This window comes from Rana temporaria, chromosome 1 (genome assembly GCF_905171775.1).
Source record: "Rana temporaria chromosome 1, aRanTem1.1, whole genome shotgun sequence".
NCBI lineage: Eukaryota > Metazoa > Chordata > Amphibia > Anura > Ranidae > Rana > Rana temporaria.
This window is the reverse complement of record NC_053489.1, coordinates 433,503,798-433,523,872: the sequence shown is the minus strand read 5'-3', so window position 1 is coordinate 433,523,872 and position 20,075 is coordinate 433,503,798. Positions and strand designations below refer to the sequence as shown.

The following is a 20,075-nucleotide window of genomic DNA, read 5'->3' as shown; positions in this document are numbered from 1 at the left end:
GTTGGAGTAGAAACCTAGCCCCTGTTCCAGGACTGGTACCTCTACTATTACTTCCTGGGAAAGTAGATGATTTAATGCCGACATTAATGCGGCTCCTTTCTCCGGATCGTTTGGAATCCTCGACTCCTGGAAATGAAGAGGAGGAAACCTTAGGAAATCTAATTTGTAGCCCGTGGCCACGGAAGACCGTACCCACTCGTCGGGAATGCTGGCTTCCCAAACCTCTGAAAAGAGTCGCAGCCTTCCCCCCACCTTCGTGGGTGGGGGCGTCCCTTCATAAGGTCGGCTTGGGGGCTGGTTTTGCTGGTTTGCGAACCCACTGCTTTCTGCCTCTAGCAGCCTGTCCTTGTGATTTGCTGTTGAAGCCGAAGTTTGCTTTCGCAGGAGGCCGTCGATACTGTTTGGCATTAGAGGGCCCCTGCCCAGGGGAGTACTGTCGTTTAAACGCAGGCCCCTGAAACTTCCTCTTAGTTGGCAAGAGAGTACTTTTGCCATTTGAAATGGTTTGAATGTATTTATCTAGGTCTTCTCCGAAGAGTCGTCCTCCATGGAAGGGGAACCCTACCAGGAGCTTCTTGCATGGGGGCTCGGCCTCCCAGCTTTTTAACCATAAGAGTCTTCTCATATGGATAAGGGATAACGATAAACGTGACGCTTGCTGGATAGAATCCTTAATTGCGTCTACTGTAAAACATATGGCCCTAGGGACATCCGAAAATTCTTCTGCCTGCTGGGCAGGAATAAGTTTAAGCATCTGCTTAACTTGATCCGATAATGCTTGAGCAACCCCAATCGCAGCCACGGCTGGCTGTACTACTGCCCCTGCAGTAGTGAAGGAGTTCTTAAGTAGTGCTTCCAAGCGTTTATCAACTGGATCCTTGAATACCTGTATGTTTTCTACAGGGCATGTTAATGATTTGTTAATACATGAGATGGCTGCGTCCACTGTAGGAGTAGCCCATCTCTTGGAAAATTTATCTTCCATAGGATATAGGGCAGAGAATCTTTTAGGTGGTAAGAAGATTTTATCTGGCTTGTTCCAATCTTGGAACAAAACTCCCTCTAGTAGAGGGTGGATCGGAAATACTGCATTGCTTTGAGGCGCCCTCAGTGAGCCCAAAGCTGAAACCGTAGATACCTGGAGATCTGGTACTGGCAAGTTGAATGCATTATGGACCAAGTCCGTTAAGGCTTGAATCCACCAGCTCTCCCCTTGGGAGACTGCTCCAGACTCCTCTGTATCCGGATCTTCGATCCCTGAACCTACTTGGTCCTTGTCCAAGAGGTCGTCCAATTCCCATGAGGAAAGGACCTCCTCTTCTGAGGGTCCGCGCTCGGGCGACGGAGATCTAATCCGTTTACTGCCCCGCATAGCTGTGGCTATCATTTTTCCCATTCTTTTCTCCATCTCTCTTAAAGAGGTGAGTAATACCTTGTCCGTGACCATCTTAGGGTTGGACTGACCTGCGCCAGCTCCAGCCCCAGATCCCGATGGCCCCAAGGCTCCCTGTGGGGAAAGCAGCGGCATAACTTTGTCCGAGACCTCAGACTCTCTGGGGGAATCCCCACCTCTTGTACCCTCTGACCCGGATGCCATGGTACAATACCGAGGTACACCTGCTACCTATTGGTATTTGGAACTATAAAAGTTAATTGCCCAAACACCTGTTTGGGGGATAAAAAATGCTTCCTCTCCCCTAGATGACTTTTTTTTTTTTTTTTTTTTTCGTTTTTGTTTCAAATCCAGGAAAGAAAAAACATTCTGTCCCCCTGAGTAGTATTGCAAAGAAAAACGATGAGATGGAAAAGAAACAGCCTATTTCTAGGCTTGAAAAAACAGTCTTCTGAAGACTGCAATATCCTTTCTGGCCACTGTGTGTCCTCGGCGCCCCGTGCTGCCGCTCTGGTCTTTCTTCCCCAGTTCCAAAGTATTGAATGGAACAAACAAGGAAGGGCCGCCCCTTCCTTAAGCCACTGACCCGCCCTTCCCCCCCCAGCAATCTCAAACAGGAAATGCCCCTCCCGACAGGGGGGGGGGGGGGTTTGGGAGGAAGGGACCTCTCTGCTCAGGCTCTGAGGAGGAAGACTGAATGGAGCATCGCCTGGAGGCTTGCAGGTAAGCACAGCTCTCTGACACACACATATACTTTTATATCACACAGGCCCCACTCAATGCTTTTCCAACACTACAAGGGAGGTCACATCTTATGGGGAATAATACATATAGAGCCATCCTATCTTTATGATATGTGACTAGTTTGCCAGATGCAGTGCATAACTTTAGGCATGTCCCCTGTGACCCCCCAGAAAAAAACCTGCTAAGAACCAAGTTCCGCAAGTTTTCCCCTCACTTACCTGCTCCATGCCGCAGGACTTTGCCAAGCAAGAGGCCCAATCTTCCCCCATCTCCGTGGGGATGTCTAGACCTTCAGGCCCTGGGTTCCTATGAAGGATCCACTGTCCTGGGCCCATATAGCACCCTGGCAACAGAAAACATTAGGCACCCAAAGGTTTCTAAGTTCTGGGCCCAGGGTCCAGCTCTCTAAAAAGAAAAGCATTATGGGCTATACCCCAAGGGTTTGGGGTCCGGTTACTGACCACTTTAGCGCTGAGGCTTTTTTGGACAGAACCGGTAGCTCACCTAATCCCAAGGATGCGGAGGCAAGCTAAACCATGACTAACACCTAAGACACTGGCGTAAAAACTGAGGTACTCCTCCTATGGGAGGGGGTTATATAGGGAGGGGCATTTCCTGTTTGAGATTGCCAGTGTCAACACCTGAAGGTACTCCATATAACCCATATAGTAATGAATATGCCGCTCTGTGTCCCGTGATGTACGATAAAGAAAAGGACCGTGTGTACGCGGCATAACAGTGCTGTGACCTGTATAGCGTGAATCGCCCATTTGTTTATATGGCTGGAGCTGCGTGGTATGCAGGGATAGGTCAGCAGACAGTACGCATTTGAGGCCACTCACCTGCCCGTGCATTTCTGTCAAATTAGAAAAAACGGCTGTACAGGCCACAGCACCCATGTAAAATAAGACCTAAGAAAGTGCCCCCCCAAACACAAGGGTCTCCCTAAATCACATTAGGAATAATAATAAAAAAAGTTTCAGTAACATGTATTATGTACATGTGCTTATATGTAGAAATATGAATGAAATGGATTGTTGTTTTGCTAAATTTAAACATGAATCAGCACACACCTTCTAGGTAGGCCCACAATGCACCTGTGCATTCTATTATCCTTTTAGATAAACACAAAAGCATGTTAATGCACGTCATGAGTGAACTGACATGAATGGAAGTCCAGACAGGAACGTGTACTTGTGTACAGGTCGCCGCAAACACTGGTGTCACTGCATACCTGCCCCAGTGCTGCAAAAAAGGCTCCGAAATCTTAACCACTTGCCTACCGGCACTTTCACCCCTTCCTGCCCAGGCCAATTTTTAGCTTTCAGCGCTATCACTCTTTGAATGACAATTACGCGGTCATGCAACACTGTACCCATATGAAATTGTTATAATTTTTTTCACAAACATAGAGGGCCAGATTCAGGTAGAAGATACGATGGCGTATCTCCAGATACGCCGTCGTATCTCTGAGTCTGAGGCGTCGTATCTTGGCACCTGATTCAAAGAATCAGATACCCCAGAATTTCTCTAAGATACGACCAGCGTAAGTCTCCTACGCCGTCGTATCTTAACTGCATATTTACGCTGGCCGCTAGGGGCGTGTACGCTGATTTACGCCTAGAATATGTAAATCAGCTAGATACGCCTATTCACGAACGTACGCCCAGCCGTCGCAGTACAGATACGCCATTTACGTAACGCTTTTTCCGGCGTAATGTTACCCCTGCTATATGAGGCTGTATCGACGTTGGGACAGCGTAAAATTTTTCGTTGATTACGTCCTTTGCGCAAGTCGTTCGCGAATAGGGCTGTGCGTCATTTACGTTCACGTCGAAAGCATTGGCTTTTTGCGGGTTAATTTGGAGCATGCGCACTGGGATACTTTCACGGACGGCGCATGCGCCGTTCGGAAAAAGCGTCATTTACGTGGGGTCACAATAAATTAACATAAAACACGCCCACATCTTCCAGATTTGAATTAGGCGGGCTTACGCCGGCCTATTTACGCTACGCCACCGCAACTTTGCTTTGTGAATACTGCACTTGCCTGTCAAAGTTGCGGAGGCGTAGAGTAAATAGGATACGTTACGCCCGCACACAAATACGCGCTCCCTACGTGAATCTGGCCCAGAGTTTTCTTTTGGTGGTATTTAAAGTGGTTGTATACCCCCTTTGCACATTTTTACCCACAGGTAAGCCTATAATAAGGCGTACTTGTAGGTAAAATGAATATCTCCTAAATCTATACGGTTTAGGAGAAATATTTACCTTACATGCAGCCGCTGACGTCGCTGAAGGTCTGGCAGATGCTGCCGGACATTCCCAGGAACAACGTTCATCACGGCTACGGCCACTCACAGCGCCGGAGCCGTAAACCCAGAAGAAACGCAGAGGGAACATGTCAGGTCCCTCAGCGGTCATCGTGTGGCGGTGCAGACGCTTCATTTTAAGGCATTTCATAATTATATCATAATGAGCTAGTATGCATTTGCCTTACAGCTTTTTTTTTATTTTCTTATTCAGGGCATACAACCACTGTAATCACCACTATGTTTTTTATTCTTTGCTAAACAAACAAAAAAATACATTAAAAAAAAATGCGCGCTGATGAGGCTGCACTGATGGGAACTAATAGCACTGATGAGCTCTGAGGAGGCTGCACCGATAGGCGGTACTGATGGGCGACATTGATAAGCAGCACTGGTGGGCACTGATGGGACTGCCCCGATTATCAGTGTAGATGTCCCTTTAGCACAAGCCTGTTACCAGCTCTCTTCTCCCCTCCTCACGCTGTCAGTGTGAGGAAAGGAATGCCGATAACCTTGTGTTTACATCATGATCAGCTGTCTTTTGACACAGCTGATAATGTGGTAAAGGACCGCTGTGATTGGCTCTTTACCCAGATCTGTGTCTGATCACGGGAGGATGTTATATGACGCCCTACCAGGAAAGTGTTTCGGCTAAAGTGCGGGCGAGAAGTGGTTAAAGGGACACTTTAAAAAAAAAATATTCTATTTAAGTATGTGTTCCTAACTCAAAACATTACTTTCTATTGCTTTTAGCCTCCTGCAAATCTACAAATCTCTTATTTTTTTATTTATTTTTTGTGATCTGCTTTCCTGTTGAGGGTGGATAAGCTTGTTCTCTATAGTCCCACTGTATGTAGGAGCGTAGTTACCCTCTCTTGTTCACTCCTAAAATAGACTATGGACTAGGGTCTATGGGATTTGTAGTGTGCATAAAGCAGTGCACTGCTTAATCCAAACAGACGGGAGGGGGAAAAGGAGATGTTCTGGAGCTCATGAAGGTCATTACAAGGAGGTGGAAAAACACAGTACGAAATGATTTAATATAAAAAAGATTACATGGCCAATAAGTATTGGATGTGTATTGTAAGGGGGGTTAGCTCGGTAGCGGGGTGTGTGACCCCTTGGATGGGTTCACTACACACTGAATTTATACAGACAGGCAGTCGAAGACGGTTGAAAACAAAGATTTTGGTTTATTCGTCCATTTTACTGGAAACAAGTGCAAGCATCCAAACAGCATAAACAAAATCAAACATAAAATAAACCCTGGCCACATGGGGCGTCTACCTTCACCACACAGGAACCTATCTGGGGAGTCTGGCACAGCCTAGTGCTGGGCAGACACTGCTGGTCATAGCAGAAAAACAATAGTCTTTTGATTTTTATCACACAGAAAAATCAATCACCTTCTCACCTCCTCAGAAGACTTTCAGCTACTGCTCTCCTTCACTCAGAAAGCCTCAGGATGCAGCAATTCAGTGGTAATCCTCTGGATTACTTATAGAGGCCTTAATTGCCTCATTCTGAACAGCTGAAGTTTTCCAACGCCCTTAGACCTTTTCTGGCTACTTTTGCAGCCGACGCCTAATAACAATTGGTGTATTGTCTAAACAAGGCAGAAATGTATGTCCCGTCTGTGACAACACCCACAGATTTACCTGACTTCCTGTCACAGTATGGATTATTTTTAGAGAAGAAGGATATTGTTTGAGTTTCACTTTTTATAAAAACAGGAGGAATGATAAGTGTCCTGTGATCACAGTGACCAGTTATTAGCATAACTTCGCAACATGAACATGAAAATGGAACTTCTCCTTTGTCCAGTTTCAATTAACCAACCTAAGTACACACAAAACACAGAGAGACAAGCAGGCATTATACGTAGATTTTTGGTCCTCCTTTCAGGCCCATTCTGTCTGCTTGCATAAAGGACGGACAGAGGCTGCATGCTCCAACAGCAATGTAGTGTCCAATAAATTATGTTTTATTAGCCCGGCCGTTAATATGTGCTCAAGAGTCTGCTTTGTTAGCTGAAATCTGCTTCTTCACCAATCACAAGAATCAATAGGATGTCATTGAGGAAAAGGACAAAACATGTTGAAGGGAAACTCCTGACACAGCTCATTTTACGAAGTCTTACTTACAGGGGGAAAAAAATGATATATATATATATATATATATATATATATATATATATATATATATATATATATATATATATATATATATATATATATATATACATACATACATACATACATACACATACTTGTTTAATTTATTTAATACAATCAAGAATTGTTTTTTGCTAAATATTGCATATTTAAGAACAGTAATACCTCAGAATGCGAGTAACGCGGTTTACGAGCGTTTCGCAATACAAGCTATTAAAAATAAATTCTGACTCGGTTTGCAAGCGGTGTCTCGTAAACTAGCAGGATTCAAGCCTCTGGGGTGTGCAGTACCGCATTAAGGCAGAGGTGCCGGTGACACTCAGAGCAGTTTAGAGCCATTCAGAGCCACTCTGTTCCCGAGTGTCTCAGAGCCTCTCTAAGTGCATCCGAGCGGCTTTGAGGGCTCCGAGTGTCTCTGGTGCCCCCCCCACTTCTGGTTACATGCGGTACTGCATACACTAGCAGTGCCACTGGAACAGATTAACAGAGTTTCCATTATTTCCTATGGGGAAACTCACTTTGATATACAAGCACTTTGAATTACAAGCATTCTTCTGGAATGTACCACTGTATTAATAAAGCCTAATTTTTTCCATTCTAATAGATCATTATTATTACAGGTACTTATATATTAACCAATATTCCAAAAATCCCCATTTATTTGATGATTTTTTGAAAGCACAAAATATAAGTGATCATAGTTGTTGGATCCAGGTTGCTTAGTAGCGCTTTCCTGAATTTGCGGTCGGGAAGTAAATACTAAGCACGTCACATGATCACCTTTTTGGGATTATAAATTATTATAAATTCCATCACCCTATGCCCCATCCTTCTACACCTAGCTTCAGTCATACATTGGAGGAGGAGCAAGGGTAGTAGGACGAGCACAAGTAGGGCAGAAGCACACATGCAAGGGTGGCTCTGTACGGCCCTGCAAGGGAAAGAAGGCGCCCTAAAAATGGAATGCAGGCAGAAGAAAAGGGACCATCAAAAGAGAGAAAAGGAGGACATAGGAGAAAGAAAAAATAGGAGAAAGCATAGGAGAAAGCAAGATCTTCAAGATCAGAAAAGCAGCATATAGCGTAAACACTCACATAAGCAATATATATATATATATATATATATATATATATATATATATATATAGTGACAGGAAGTCAGGTAAATCTGTGGGTGTTGTCACAGACGGGACATACATTTCTGCCTTGTTTAGACAATACACCAATTGTTATTAGGCGTCAGCCTCAAATGTAGCCAGAAAAGGCTAAAGGCCGTTGGAAGACTCCAGCTGTTCAGAATGAGGCAATTAAGGCCTCTATACATAGTCCAGAGGATTACCACTGAATTGATGCATCCCAAGGCTTTGTGATTAAGGAGAAGCAGTGTACTGAAAGTCTTCTGAGGTGAGGAGAGGATTGATTTTTCTGTGTGATAAAAATCAAAAGACTATTGTTTTTCTGCTGTATGATCAGCAGTGTCTACCCAGCAGTACACTGTGCTAGACTCCTAGATAGGTTCCTGTGTGGTGAAGGTAGACGCCCCAAGTGGCCAGGGTTTATTTTATGTTTGATTTTGTTTATGCTGTTTGGATGCTTATATATATATATATATATATATATATATATATATATATATATATATATATATATATATATATATTAAAAAAAAAAAATGTACTTAAAGTGTCACTAAATCCACATCATAAAAAAAAAAAAAAAAAAATGGAATTAAATGGTGTATAATACATGCTGTTCATACTCACCCAGTCACTAATGCCTTGTACACATGGCCAGACTTTCCGAGAAAAAAAGACAGATAGGCTTTTTTTTCTTGAAAAGTCCGGCCGTGTGTAGCCTCCATCGGACTTTTTATGTTGGAAGTCCGACGGACCTTAGATAGAGAACACAGCTCTTTCTTTCCGTCGCACTGACGGCGGACTTTTGCACGGGCAAAAATGCCGACCGTGTGTACAAGGCATCAGAGTGAGTATAAACAGTATTCTGTACTGTAGTGTTTTTTTCAGCCAGCAGGTGGCGCTCTGGTCTCTTTCTCAGAAGTGAAGCATTGTATCACCTTTACCTACCCTGAAAGAAGTCCCTAGTTTAGATAACGCAATGTGTCATCGCAGCAGTAATTTCAAATGCCTGCATGCATTGTAAGCCTTGTGGGACATTTAAAGTAGCTCAGTAGTGCTATTAGGATAAGTCACTATTACTTGCCATAGTAGTGACTAGGGCTGGGAAAAATAAATAATCGATTCGATTTAAAAATCGAGTTGGTAGGTCAAATCGATTCATATTTTCAAAACAAAAATCCCCAGGACCGGTGCTAAGAATCCTCCTATTACCTGGTGCAGACCCTCACAAATGACCCTCATGTGTCCCTCCTGTCTTGATAGCCTCTCCCAGGACCGGCGCTAAGAATCCTCCTATTACCTGGTGCAGACCCTCACAAATGACCCTCATGTGTCCCTCCTGTCTTAATAGCCTCTCCCAGGACCGGCACTAAGAATCCTCCTATTACCTGGTGCAGACCCTCACAAACGACCCTCCTGTCTTGATAGCCTCTCCCAGGACCGTCGATAAGAATCCTCCTATTACCTGGTGCAGACCCTCACAAACGACCCTCCAGTGTCCCTCCTGTCTTGATAGCCTCTCCCAGGACCGTCGCTAATAATCCTCCTATTACCTGGTGCAGACCCTCACAAACGACCCTCCAGTGTCCCTCCTGTCTTGATAGCCTCTCCCAGGACCGTCACTAATAATCCTCCTATTACCTGGTGCAGACCCTCACAAACGACCCTCCAGTGTCCCTCCTGTCTTGATAGCCTCTCCCAGGACCAGCGCTAAGAATCCTCCTATTACCTGGTGCAGACCCTCACAAACGACCCTCATGTGTCCCTCCTGTCTTGATAGCCTCTCCCAGGATCGTCGCTAAGAATCCTCCTATTACCTGGTGCAGACCCTCACAAACGACCCTCCTGTGTCCCTCCTGTCTTGATAGCCTCTCCCAGGACCGGCGCTAAGAATCCTCCTATTACCTGGTGCAGACCCTCACAAACGACCCTCATGTGTCCCTCCTGTCTTGATAGCCTCTCCCAGGACCAGCGCTAAGAATCCTCCTATTACCTGGTGCAGACCCTCACAAACGACCCTCATGTGTCCCTCCTGTCTTGATAGCCTCTCCCAGGACCGTCGCTAATAATCCTCCTATTACCTGGTGCAGACCCTCACAAACGACCCTCATGTGTCCCTCCTGTCTTGATAGCCTCTCCCAGGAACGGCGCTAATAATCCTCCTTTTACCTGGTGCAGACCCTCACAAACGACCCTCATGTGTCCCTCCTGTCTTGATAGCCTCTCCCAGGACCGGCGCTAAGAATCCTCCTATTACCTGGTGCAGACCCTCACAAACGACCCTCATGTGTCCCTCCTGTCTTGATAGCCTCTCCGGGGTGTGCAGAGGAGAAGACAATCCACCGTGATCCTGGGAAAAGGCCCCAAGGCTGGACGCCGTGGACTAGGCAAAAGCCGCGGCCTCGCCTAAAAACTCCTGACCGTAGCTCCTCAGGACTGGCGCAGTGTCCATCAAAAAAAAAATAAAAAATAATCGATCCGAATCGTAAATCAAGTTTTTTATTTAAAAAAAATAAAAAAAATTTAAGGGGGAAAAAAAAAAATCGTCCAGCTCTAGTAGTGGCCAGTCACTATGATGTATATCAGAATGTAGCAGAGATTAGTTGCACACAATTGGAGCACCATACTGGAATAATCACTACTATATGGTACTTGTGTAGCTTACAACATAGGTAGCCATTTGTCACACCTGACTAGTACTCACTGTGATTAATCACTACAGGCTTTAGTGGAGCGATTGCGCTAAAGCTGTGTGGACAGCCTATAAATGCATGATGTTTGAAGATCTGTTTTCAATGCAAACAAATCTTTCTTTCCTTGACCTCCAACAACCTTTCTGCAGGTTTGAATACATTACAGTGGAACTTTCCATTCACTAAACATGCAAACATAGTAGTAACTTAATAATATGCACTTGCACTTCTTTTTACTTAAAAACATACAGCTTTAGCAGATGGAACAGCGTTGTTGCTATGCAAATGTTGACTTTGTAAAAAGTCAACGCCTTAGATCTTATCTAAACACTCCCTCTGGCTGCTGATATACACTGACTTGAAAAAGTATTCATACCCCTTGAAATTTTCCAAATTTTGTCATGCTACAACCAAAAACGTAAATGTTATTTTATGTGATAGACCAACACAATGTGGCACATAATTGTGAAGTGGAAGGAAAATGATAAATGTTTTTCAATTTTTTACAAATAAATATGTGAAAAGTGTGGTATTCTTCAGCCCCCCTGAGTCAATACTTTGTAGAACCCCCTTTCACTGCAATTACAGCTGCAAGTCTTTTTGGGGATGTCTCTACCAACTTTGCACATCTAGAGAGTGACATTTTTGCAAAATAACTCAAGCTCTGTCATATTGGATGGAGAGCGTCTGTGAACAGCAATTTTCAAGTCTTGCCACAGATTCTCAATTGGATTTAGGTCTGGGCTTTGACTCTAACACATGAATATGCTTTGATCTAAACCATTTGATTGTAGCTCTGACTGTATGTTTAGGGTCATTGTCCTGCTGGAAGGTGAACCTCCTTCCCAGTCTCAAGTCTTTTGCAGACTCTAAGGCCTCGTACACACGACAGAGATTCTCGGCAGAATTCGCCGAGAAACTCGGTCAAAACCCGGATTCTGCCGAGAATCTCTGTCGTCTGTACAGTTTTGGCTCGATGGAGCCGCCGAGGAACTCGACGAGAAAATAGAGAACATGTTCTCTATTTTCTCGTTGTCCTCGCTCTTCTATGGGAGAAGCCGGCCCGCCGAGCTCCTCGGCGGCTTCATCCCAAAACTCGACGAGGAACTCGACGTGCCAAGCACGTCGAGTTCCTCTGTCGTGTGTACGGGGCCTCACAGGTTTTCTTCTGAGATTGCCCTGTATTTGGCTCCATCTATCTTCCCATCAACTCTGACCAGCTTCCCTTTCCCCACTAAAGAAAAGCATCCCCACAACATGATTCTGCCCCCACCATGTTTCACAGTGTGGATGGTGTGTTCAGGGTGATGTGCAGTGTTAGTTTTCCGTCACACATAACATTTTGCTTTTAGGCCAAAAAGTTAAAATTTTGGTCTCATCTGACCAGAGCACCTTCTTCCACGTGTTTGCTGTGTCCCCCACATGGCATCTCTCAAACTGCAAATGGTACTTCTCATAGCCTTCTTTCAACAATGGCTTTCTTTTTGCCGCTTCTCCATAATGGGCAGATTTGTGGAATGCACAACTAATACTTGTCCTGTGGACAGATTCTCCCACCTGAGGTGTGGATCTCTGCAGCTCCTCCAGAGTTGCAATGGACATCTTGGCTGCTTCTCCGATTATTTGCTCTCCTTGCCCGGCCTGTCAGTTTAGGTGATATAGCAAAGAGACATTCCCATCCAGCAGAGACAGTCCCCGTCCAGCAAAGAGACATCCCCAATTCACCCCCCTGCCCCACTCCAGGACTTTGTTTGTAACACACACTGGATCAGCTTAGGGATATAGAGATATAGAAAAATATGAAGATAAAAAATGAATCCGCGCAACAGAAAAAATTCTAAAGAATGACAGGAAAAGGGGCAGTTCTTGCCCCCCTTTTCCTCATGGGAGAGCGACGGGGGACAGTGTTAGGTCTCCCCTGGGGTTTTTTCTTGGCTCCCTGTGAGGAAATTAGAGCATTTGGCCTTTGGGCCTGAATAGAAAGCCCAGGAAAGGTCAGTTTAAACTGGCTCATTTGTCCCCCAGGTGACCTTTCCTGGGGGATTTTTTGGCGGGCTCTTTGTACTTTGGGTGACCTTTCCTGGGCTTCTGGACAGAAAGCCCGGGAAAGGTCAGTTCAAACCGGTCAGAACCAGTGGGTTTTCAGCCCGTTTTGGGCTATTTAAAGCGGGTTCCGTTCAGCCCAGGCTCATTCGCCTCAGAAGACATTGGAGCTGTGGTGTTCTTTCCCTCCCTACCCCCCCTCCCTCTTTCAGAATATATCTTGTCGCGGTTGTTTTCTTATGTGGTAGTGTCACCTTTGTTTTTAACAGCAAAGGGGGACTAGCTATGCTCACATAATTTGATTATATATTTATGTTAAAAATATCTTTTTATTAAGTATGGTACAAGTGTGCTAGCTGGGTAATTGTGTTGGCAGCCTGAGCCGTAGTGGCTAGGTTAGCTTTAATGCTTATTTATTTATATTTTGTTGATAATATTTATCACAAGATTTTGAAACCAATATTAAACAACTGCGGCCTTTAACATCCAACAGTGGTCTGCTGTCTTTTATTTATTTAAAGTGTTAAGGGTTAATTCCTGTCTGCTATCCCATATATGCTGCAAGAAAAAACCTAGTACTTATACCAACATATGGTGTGAAAAAAATGATATCTGAGGTGGCTGCCCCTACGTATTTATCCCACCAAGGTGGGATATGAAATGGAATAGGAAAATTAGTATGGAGAGATGCCAGGTCAATAAGACCCCACATCTCTCCTCCAGGCTGGAAAGCATGAGATCAGGAAAAAATGATCACGATATCATGCTTTTAGCCGCGATTGCAGCTTTGTCTACTTCCGGGTACCCGGGCGTGATGTCACAACGTCGGGCCCAGGCCTCTGACGGTCATAGAGATAGTCACCGGTCATCTCTATGCTCTTCATTCGGCGGCAGACGATTCGTTTTCCGGGCCTCCGATGGCACGGGAGAGCCCGGGGAAGCCTCGGCGAGAGGGGGGGATGTCTATAAGAACGATCAAGCGGCGGAACGATCATTCTTATAGTGTGCAGAATCACAGCCTGAAATGAAGGATATCTGAATGATGCCTGTAGCTGCACCCATCATTCAGATATCCCCCACTGAAGTCCAGGACGTCATCCGATACGGAAGTGGTTAAAGGAAAATTGTATAATGTATGGCCTGCTTTTTAGTGGAAGGCAACAGACGGATTAGAAAGTCTAGTACACACTCATGTCATGTGGGCTAAGCCAAGTTCATTTTATTAATTCAGCAGAAGCTCTAAACTTGAGAAAGACCCAGCTGTGCAATCGCAATGTTGCCATGTGAGATCCATTTCCAAATATAAATCTATTTCTATTGCCGAAACAAAAAAAAATGATTTTTGCATCAAATCCCTCAAAATGAACTCAAGTCCCAACTACTTCTATCAGGGGAAAAGGAGCAAAATAACATAGCCCACCCTACACAATTTAGTCTCTTATATATTTCCAATGGATGATATCCTTTAGGGCCCTTTCACACGAGGCGGATCAGTAATGATCCGCCTCCGTGTGTCCGTAAGCTCAGCGGGGATCGCTCCGTATATCCCCGCTGAGCCGGCGGCTGACAGGGCGGTCTCCGTACACTGTGCAGGGACCGCCCTGTCTTTTCTCCGCTCTCCCCTATGGGGGATCAGATGAACACGGACCGTGTGTCCGTAAGCTCAGCGGGGATCGCTCCGTAGATCCCCGCTGAGCCGGCGGCTGACAGGGCGGTCTCCGTACACTGTGCAGGGGCCGCCCTGTCTTTTCTCTGCTCTCCCCTATGGGGGGGGGAAATCGGATGAACATGGACCGTTTGTCCGTGTTCATCCGATCCGATCCGTAGATGGAAGAAAAAATAGGGTTTTCTTCCGTCCGCAAAATCGGATCTTTGCGGAGGCGGGCGATTACGGGTGTTAGCGGATGTTTATCCGCTGACACCCTCAATCACATAGGGACCAATGTATGTCCCTTTTCCATCCGCAAACGGATGGATGAAAAAGCGGACATATGGTCTGCATGTGTGAAAGGGGCCTTATTCTCTTTCATCCTCCTTCCTATTCCCTTCCCAAGCGGCCATGTTCACATCTGTGAGGGCAGACAGTACAGGTACAATACAATACAGGAGGAATCAGAGAGCCCTACTCCTTAGAGCTTATATATTTTAACATGTACTTGATACATGTATTCAAACTTTTTTTCCCCTTTCTTAATGAAAATGTATTACAGTACACACACTATATTACCAAAAGTATTAGGACCCCTGACTTTACACACATGGGGCCGGATTCAGCAAGAATTTACGCCAGGGTGTCTATAGATACGCCGCGTAAATTCAAAGCTGCGCCGGCGTATCTTCTTTCTGTATTCAGAAAGCAAGATACGCCAAAATTAGGCTAAGATCCGACTGGCGTAAGTCTCTTACGCCGTCGGTTCTTAGGGTGCATATTTACGCTGGACGCTAGGTGGCACTTCCGTCGTTTTCGGCGCAGAATATGCAAATGACCTAGATACGCCGATTCACAAACGTACGTGCGCCCGGCGGAATTTTTTTTTACGTCGTTTGCGTAAGGCTTTTCCGGCGTAACGTTGCTCCTGCTTCTATGAGGCGTATGCAATGTAAAGTATGGAGGTCGTTCCCGTGTCGAATTTTTAATTTTTTATGTTGTTTGCGTAAGTCGTTCGCGAATAGGGCTGGACGTAATTTACGTTCACGTCGAAAACAATACGTCCTTGCGGTGTACTTTGGAGCAATGCACACTGGGATATGTACACGGACGGCGCATGCACCGTTCGTAAAAAACATCAATCACGTCGGGTCACCACCCATTTACATAAAACACGCCCCCTCATCCTCATTTGAATTAGGCACGATTACGCCGGCCCCATTTACGATACGCCGCCGTAACTTATGAGGCAAGTGCTTTGTGAACACAGCACTTGCCTCTCTGATTTACGGCGGCGTAGCATAAATACGATACACTACGCCGCCGTAACAATGCGCCCGGCTACCTGAATCGGCCCATGAACTTTATTGGCATCCCAGTCTTAGTCTGTAGGATTCAATATTAAGTTGGCCCAACCTTTGCAGCTTCAACTCTTCTGGGAAGGCTGTCCACAAGGTTTAGGAGTGTGTCTATGGGAATGTTTGACCGTTCTTCCAGAAGCACATTTGTGAGGTCAGGCACTGGTGTGCACGAGAAGGCCTTGCTTGCAGTCTCTGCTCTACCAGGTTGAGGTCAGGACTCTGTGCAGGTGAGTTAAAGGGGTTGTAAAGGTTCATTTTTTATTTTCTTAAATCGGTTCCTTTAAGCTAGTGCATTGTTGGTTCACTTACCTTTTCCTTCAATTTCCATTCTAAATGTTTTTTTTTCTTTGTTTGAATTTCTCACTTCCTGTTCCTCCTTAGTAAGATGTTCAGTAAGCTGTTCTAAATGAGTTTCCACCGCTCGGATGATAGTGGAAAGCTTACTGATGAGAAACCGGAAGTGAGAAATTCAAACAAAGTGAAAAAACCTTTAGAAGGGAAATAGAAGGAAAATAAAGGAAATATTTAGAAAAAAAAAGACAAACCTTTATAACCCCTTTAAGTTCCTCCACCCCAAACTCACTTATCCATGTCTTTATGGACCTTGCTTTGTGTCCTGCTCTGGGTCCTGATCCGTTCCGTCCCCCTCTGTGTCATTCCCTGGGTCCTCCTGCATCCTCCCTAGCTTGTGTGTTTCTCTGGGTCCCCCTCTGTCCTGGATATTTCATTATGAATAGCAGAGGAAGGAGGAGGTAAATCTGTTATTTACCGGCTCCTTCCTTTTCTGAATGGACAGTCAACCTGTGTTTACAATGTTTCAGTTTATGAATGGAGAGGAGCCACTATCTCCTGTCCATTCATCTTCAGTGCAGCTAAGGCTGCAGAGAAAGGGACTGGGGAATCCCTGTCCTCAGGTCCCTTTCCTTGTCTCAATGGGGAGATATCATAGCGACTTCAGCCTGGGTTCACACAGGAGCGGTACAGGAAACCGCAATGCGATTCGTACAAGAATCGCACCTCAATCCTGTTCAAATTGCATGCATATCTTTGCAGTGAGATTAGAGCCTGTTAATTTTGTATGGGCTCAAATGGCACCGCAAAGATATCGGTGAGGAATTGAGCACAAGTATCGGAACTGCATAAAAAAAACGGTATCGCTGCAACTCTAATATTTAACTGTTTATATTGTATTGATAGAATTGGGCAGCACAGTAATGTAGTGGGTAGCGCTTTCACCTAGCAGTAAAAAGAATCGCTAGTTCGAATCCCAACAACGGCACCACCTGCCTGGAGCTTGCATGTTCTCCTTGTGCCTGCGTGGGTGTCCTCCGGGTACTCCGGTTTCCTCCCACAATCCAAAAGACATGCTGGTAGGTTAAAGGGGTTGTAAAGGTAATTTTTTTTTTTTCCTAAATAGCTTCCTTTACCTTAGTGCAGTCCTCCTTCACTTACCTCATCCTTCCATTTTGCTTTTAAATGTCCTTATTTCTTCTGAGAAATCCTCACTTCCTGTTCTTCTGTCTGTAACTCCACACAGTAATGCAAGGCTTTCTTCCTGGTGTGGAGTGTCGTGCTCGCCCCCTCTCTTGGAATACAGGAGAGTCAGGACGCTCTCTATGTTGCAGATAGAGAAAGGAGCTGTGTGTTAGCGGGCGTCCTGACTCTCCTGTAAGGATGAGCTCTGGCGTGTTCGCATAGAACACGTGCAGAGCCCGCCAGGAAGTGTGCACGGCGCTGTGCTAATAACAGCTAGGGAGATATTGTCCCGATGCTCGGCTGCAGGGATTGTGAAATGTCTCCCTGGCTGTTATTAGCGCAGCGCCGTGCACGTGTTCTATGCGAACACGCCAGAGCTCATCCTTACTCTCTTGTAGTCCAAGGGAAGGGGCGAGCACGACACTCCACACCAGGGAGAAAGCCTCACATTACTGTGTGGAGTTACAGACAGAAGAACAGGGAGTGAGGATTTCTCAGAAGAAATAAGGTGCCCGGATTCAGGTAGATTTGCCCCTTTCTTGCGGAGGCGCAGGGCATCGTTTTTGCCCTGCGCCCCCGCAAATTTACTGCGCTACCCGCGATTCACGGAGCAGTAGCTCCGGAAATTGCGTGTGCGCTATGTAAATTTGCCCTGCGTAAGGGCGCCTAATGTAAATGATCCCGTAGGGGGCGGGAATCATTTAAATTAGGCGCGCTCCCGCGCAGAGCGTAGAGCGCATGCTCCGTCGGGAAACTTTCCCGACGTGCATTGCGGCAAATGACGTCATTTGCTTCAAAGTGAACGTGAATGGCGTCCAGCGCCATTCACAAATCACTTACGCAAATTACGTAAAAATCGAACGTCGCGACGCGGGAACGTCGGGTATACTTTAGCATTGGCTGCCCCTGCTATTAGAAGGGGCAGCCTTACGCTAAACACGCCGTACGGAAACGACGTAAATTGCGTACGCAGGGCTCGCACAACATTGTGAATCGGTGTTAGTATGCAATTTGCATACTATACACTGAGCACAGTGGGAGCGCCCCCTAGCGGCCATCGCAAGAATGCAGCCTAAGATATGCGTGGCATAAGAGCCTTATGCCACGCAGATTTTAGGCTGCAGTCGGCGTTACGATGTTCCTGAATCAGGAGCATTCGTAACGCCGGGGCAAGTAAGCAATTGCACTGTGTAACCTATGGTTACGCAGGCGCAATTGCTTCTTGAATCCAGGCCAAGGACATTTAAAAGCAAAATGGAAGGGTGAGGTAAGTGACGGAGGACTGCACTGAGGTAAAGGAAGCTTTTTAGGGGGAAAAAAATGTTTTACCTTTACAACCCTTGGCTTGTGTCTAAAATTGGCCCTAGTTAATGAATGCGAGTTAGGGACCTTAGATTGTAAGCTCCTTGAGGTTAGGGACCGACGTGAATGTATTTATATAGCGCCGTCAATTTACGCAGAGATTCACATATACATTGTACAAAATGTATATGTATGTGACGGCGCTATATAAATCCCTGAAATAATAATAGAATAAAAAGCAACATATTTGGCCGTTTACATCGATTGATAAAATAAAATAAAAAACACACAACATATTTAGCAAACGACACAGTATTGCTATAGGATCCCTAATCTATGACATCACTTGACTTTTTCGACAACTGTTTTTTTTTTTTTTCCCTATCACTCCTAAATTCTCAAGGGCATCTATGAAGAATTTGCATGAAGTGGGCAATGGTAGAATACAATAGGCGTGGGAATGGTTGTCAAGGTAGGCCATGAAAAGTTTACCAGGAACACCTCTATGATCCTTCTACATAAGACAGCTGCAGCCAGGCAAACAAAACACAGTGGGTTATGCTGAGCAGTAGGGATCATGTAGGGATCAGTGTACGGAGACTGCGGTCACAGGAGGGGGGGGGCTTTATGTCCAGGCACACAAAGGACGTAAACGTTGCTAAGTCACTAAAGTCTGGGGTGACAGGGGACAGATCACCCTGCGACAATAGAGAAAATGATAGATTGTAGGAGAAAGGAAGGCAGTATAAAAGAGAAGACTATAAGGTGAGGATTAAAGGGACAATATAAAAGGCAATGACAGCCCCAGTGACACTCACAACAAGAAGCTCATCTCCTCGCTGAGCTGACAGCAGCAGCAGAGACAGCAGCCAGGCGCAGGAGGTGACAGTCCACTCCACACAGCAGATGAGATCCTTCTGCCAGGGAGATGGGGGTGTGAACCACACGCTGCAGACTGCCTTTTTTTCCTCAATAACTTTATTTACACACTACAACTGCAACAGAACACATCGCTTCTCGTGCAGTGCTTTACCTTTTTAGATGCTCGAAATTTTCTACGTTTCGCCTTTGACATTTCCTTTAATCATCAATATGTTTTCTAATTCTCCTCGGAGAGGAACGAATAAAGAGATTGTACTGTGATAAGTTCTTTTGAATGTATTTGGATTTATTTACTTACATTTGTTAAAGACGATTGCTATTTTCCATGTTTTGTATAAATGAAGAGGAAAATTTATTGAAAATAAAGAAATTGAAAAAAAAAAAATATGTTTTCTAACATAAATCTATCTTTTTTACATGAATCAGCATAGAACATACTGGGCCAGATTCATGTAGATTTACGGCGGGGTATCGTATCCCGTTTACGTTACGCCGCCGCAAGTTTCCAGCGTAAGTGCTTGATTCACAAAGCACTTGCGTGTAAACTTTCGGCGGCGTAGCGTAAAGCCGTCCGGCGCAAGCCCGCCTAATTCAAATGGGGCGTGTACCATTTAAATTAGGCGCGTTCCCGCGCCGAACGTTCTGCGCATGCTCCGTTTGTAAATTTCCCGCCGTGCTTTGCGCAAAATTACGGCGCCCCGACGTGTTTTTTGAACGGCGACGTGCGTAACATACTTTCGTATTCCCGGACGTCTTACGCAAAAAAAAAAATTCAAATTTGACGCGGGAACGACGGCCATACTTTAACATGGATGGTGTAATTTTACACCATCTAAATAGCACTCTTAACTTTACGACGGGAAAAGCCGACGTAAGAGAATGCGACGAACGCGCGTACCTTTGTGGATCGCC

At 45.3% G+C, this 20,075-nt stretch overlaps 1 protein-coding gene across 1 annotated transcript in view; it reads right to left on the bottom strand.

The window, feature by feature from the left end:
• Positions 1-19,222, bottom strand: part of MOB1B (MOB kinase activator 1B) — a 101,024-nt gene extending 81,802 nt beyond the window's left edge. The window contains exon 1 of the mRNA XM_040326033.1: positions 19,100-19,222. Within this exon, the coding sequence (XP_040181967.1) occupies positions 19,100-19,113 (14 nt within the window). The 5' untranslated portion in view covers positions 19,114-19,222. The remainder of the gene's footprint in view (positions 1-19,099) is intronic.
• Positions 19,223-20,075: the final 853 nt, after the last annotated feature.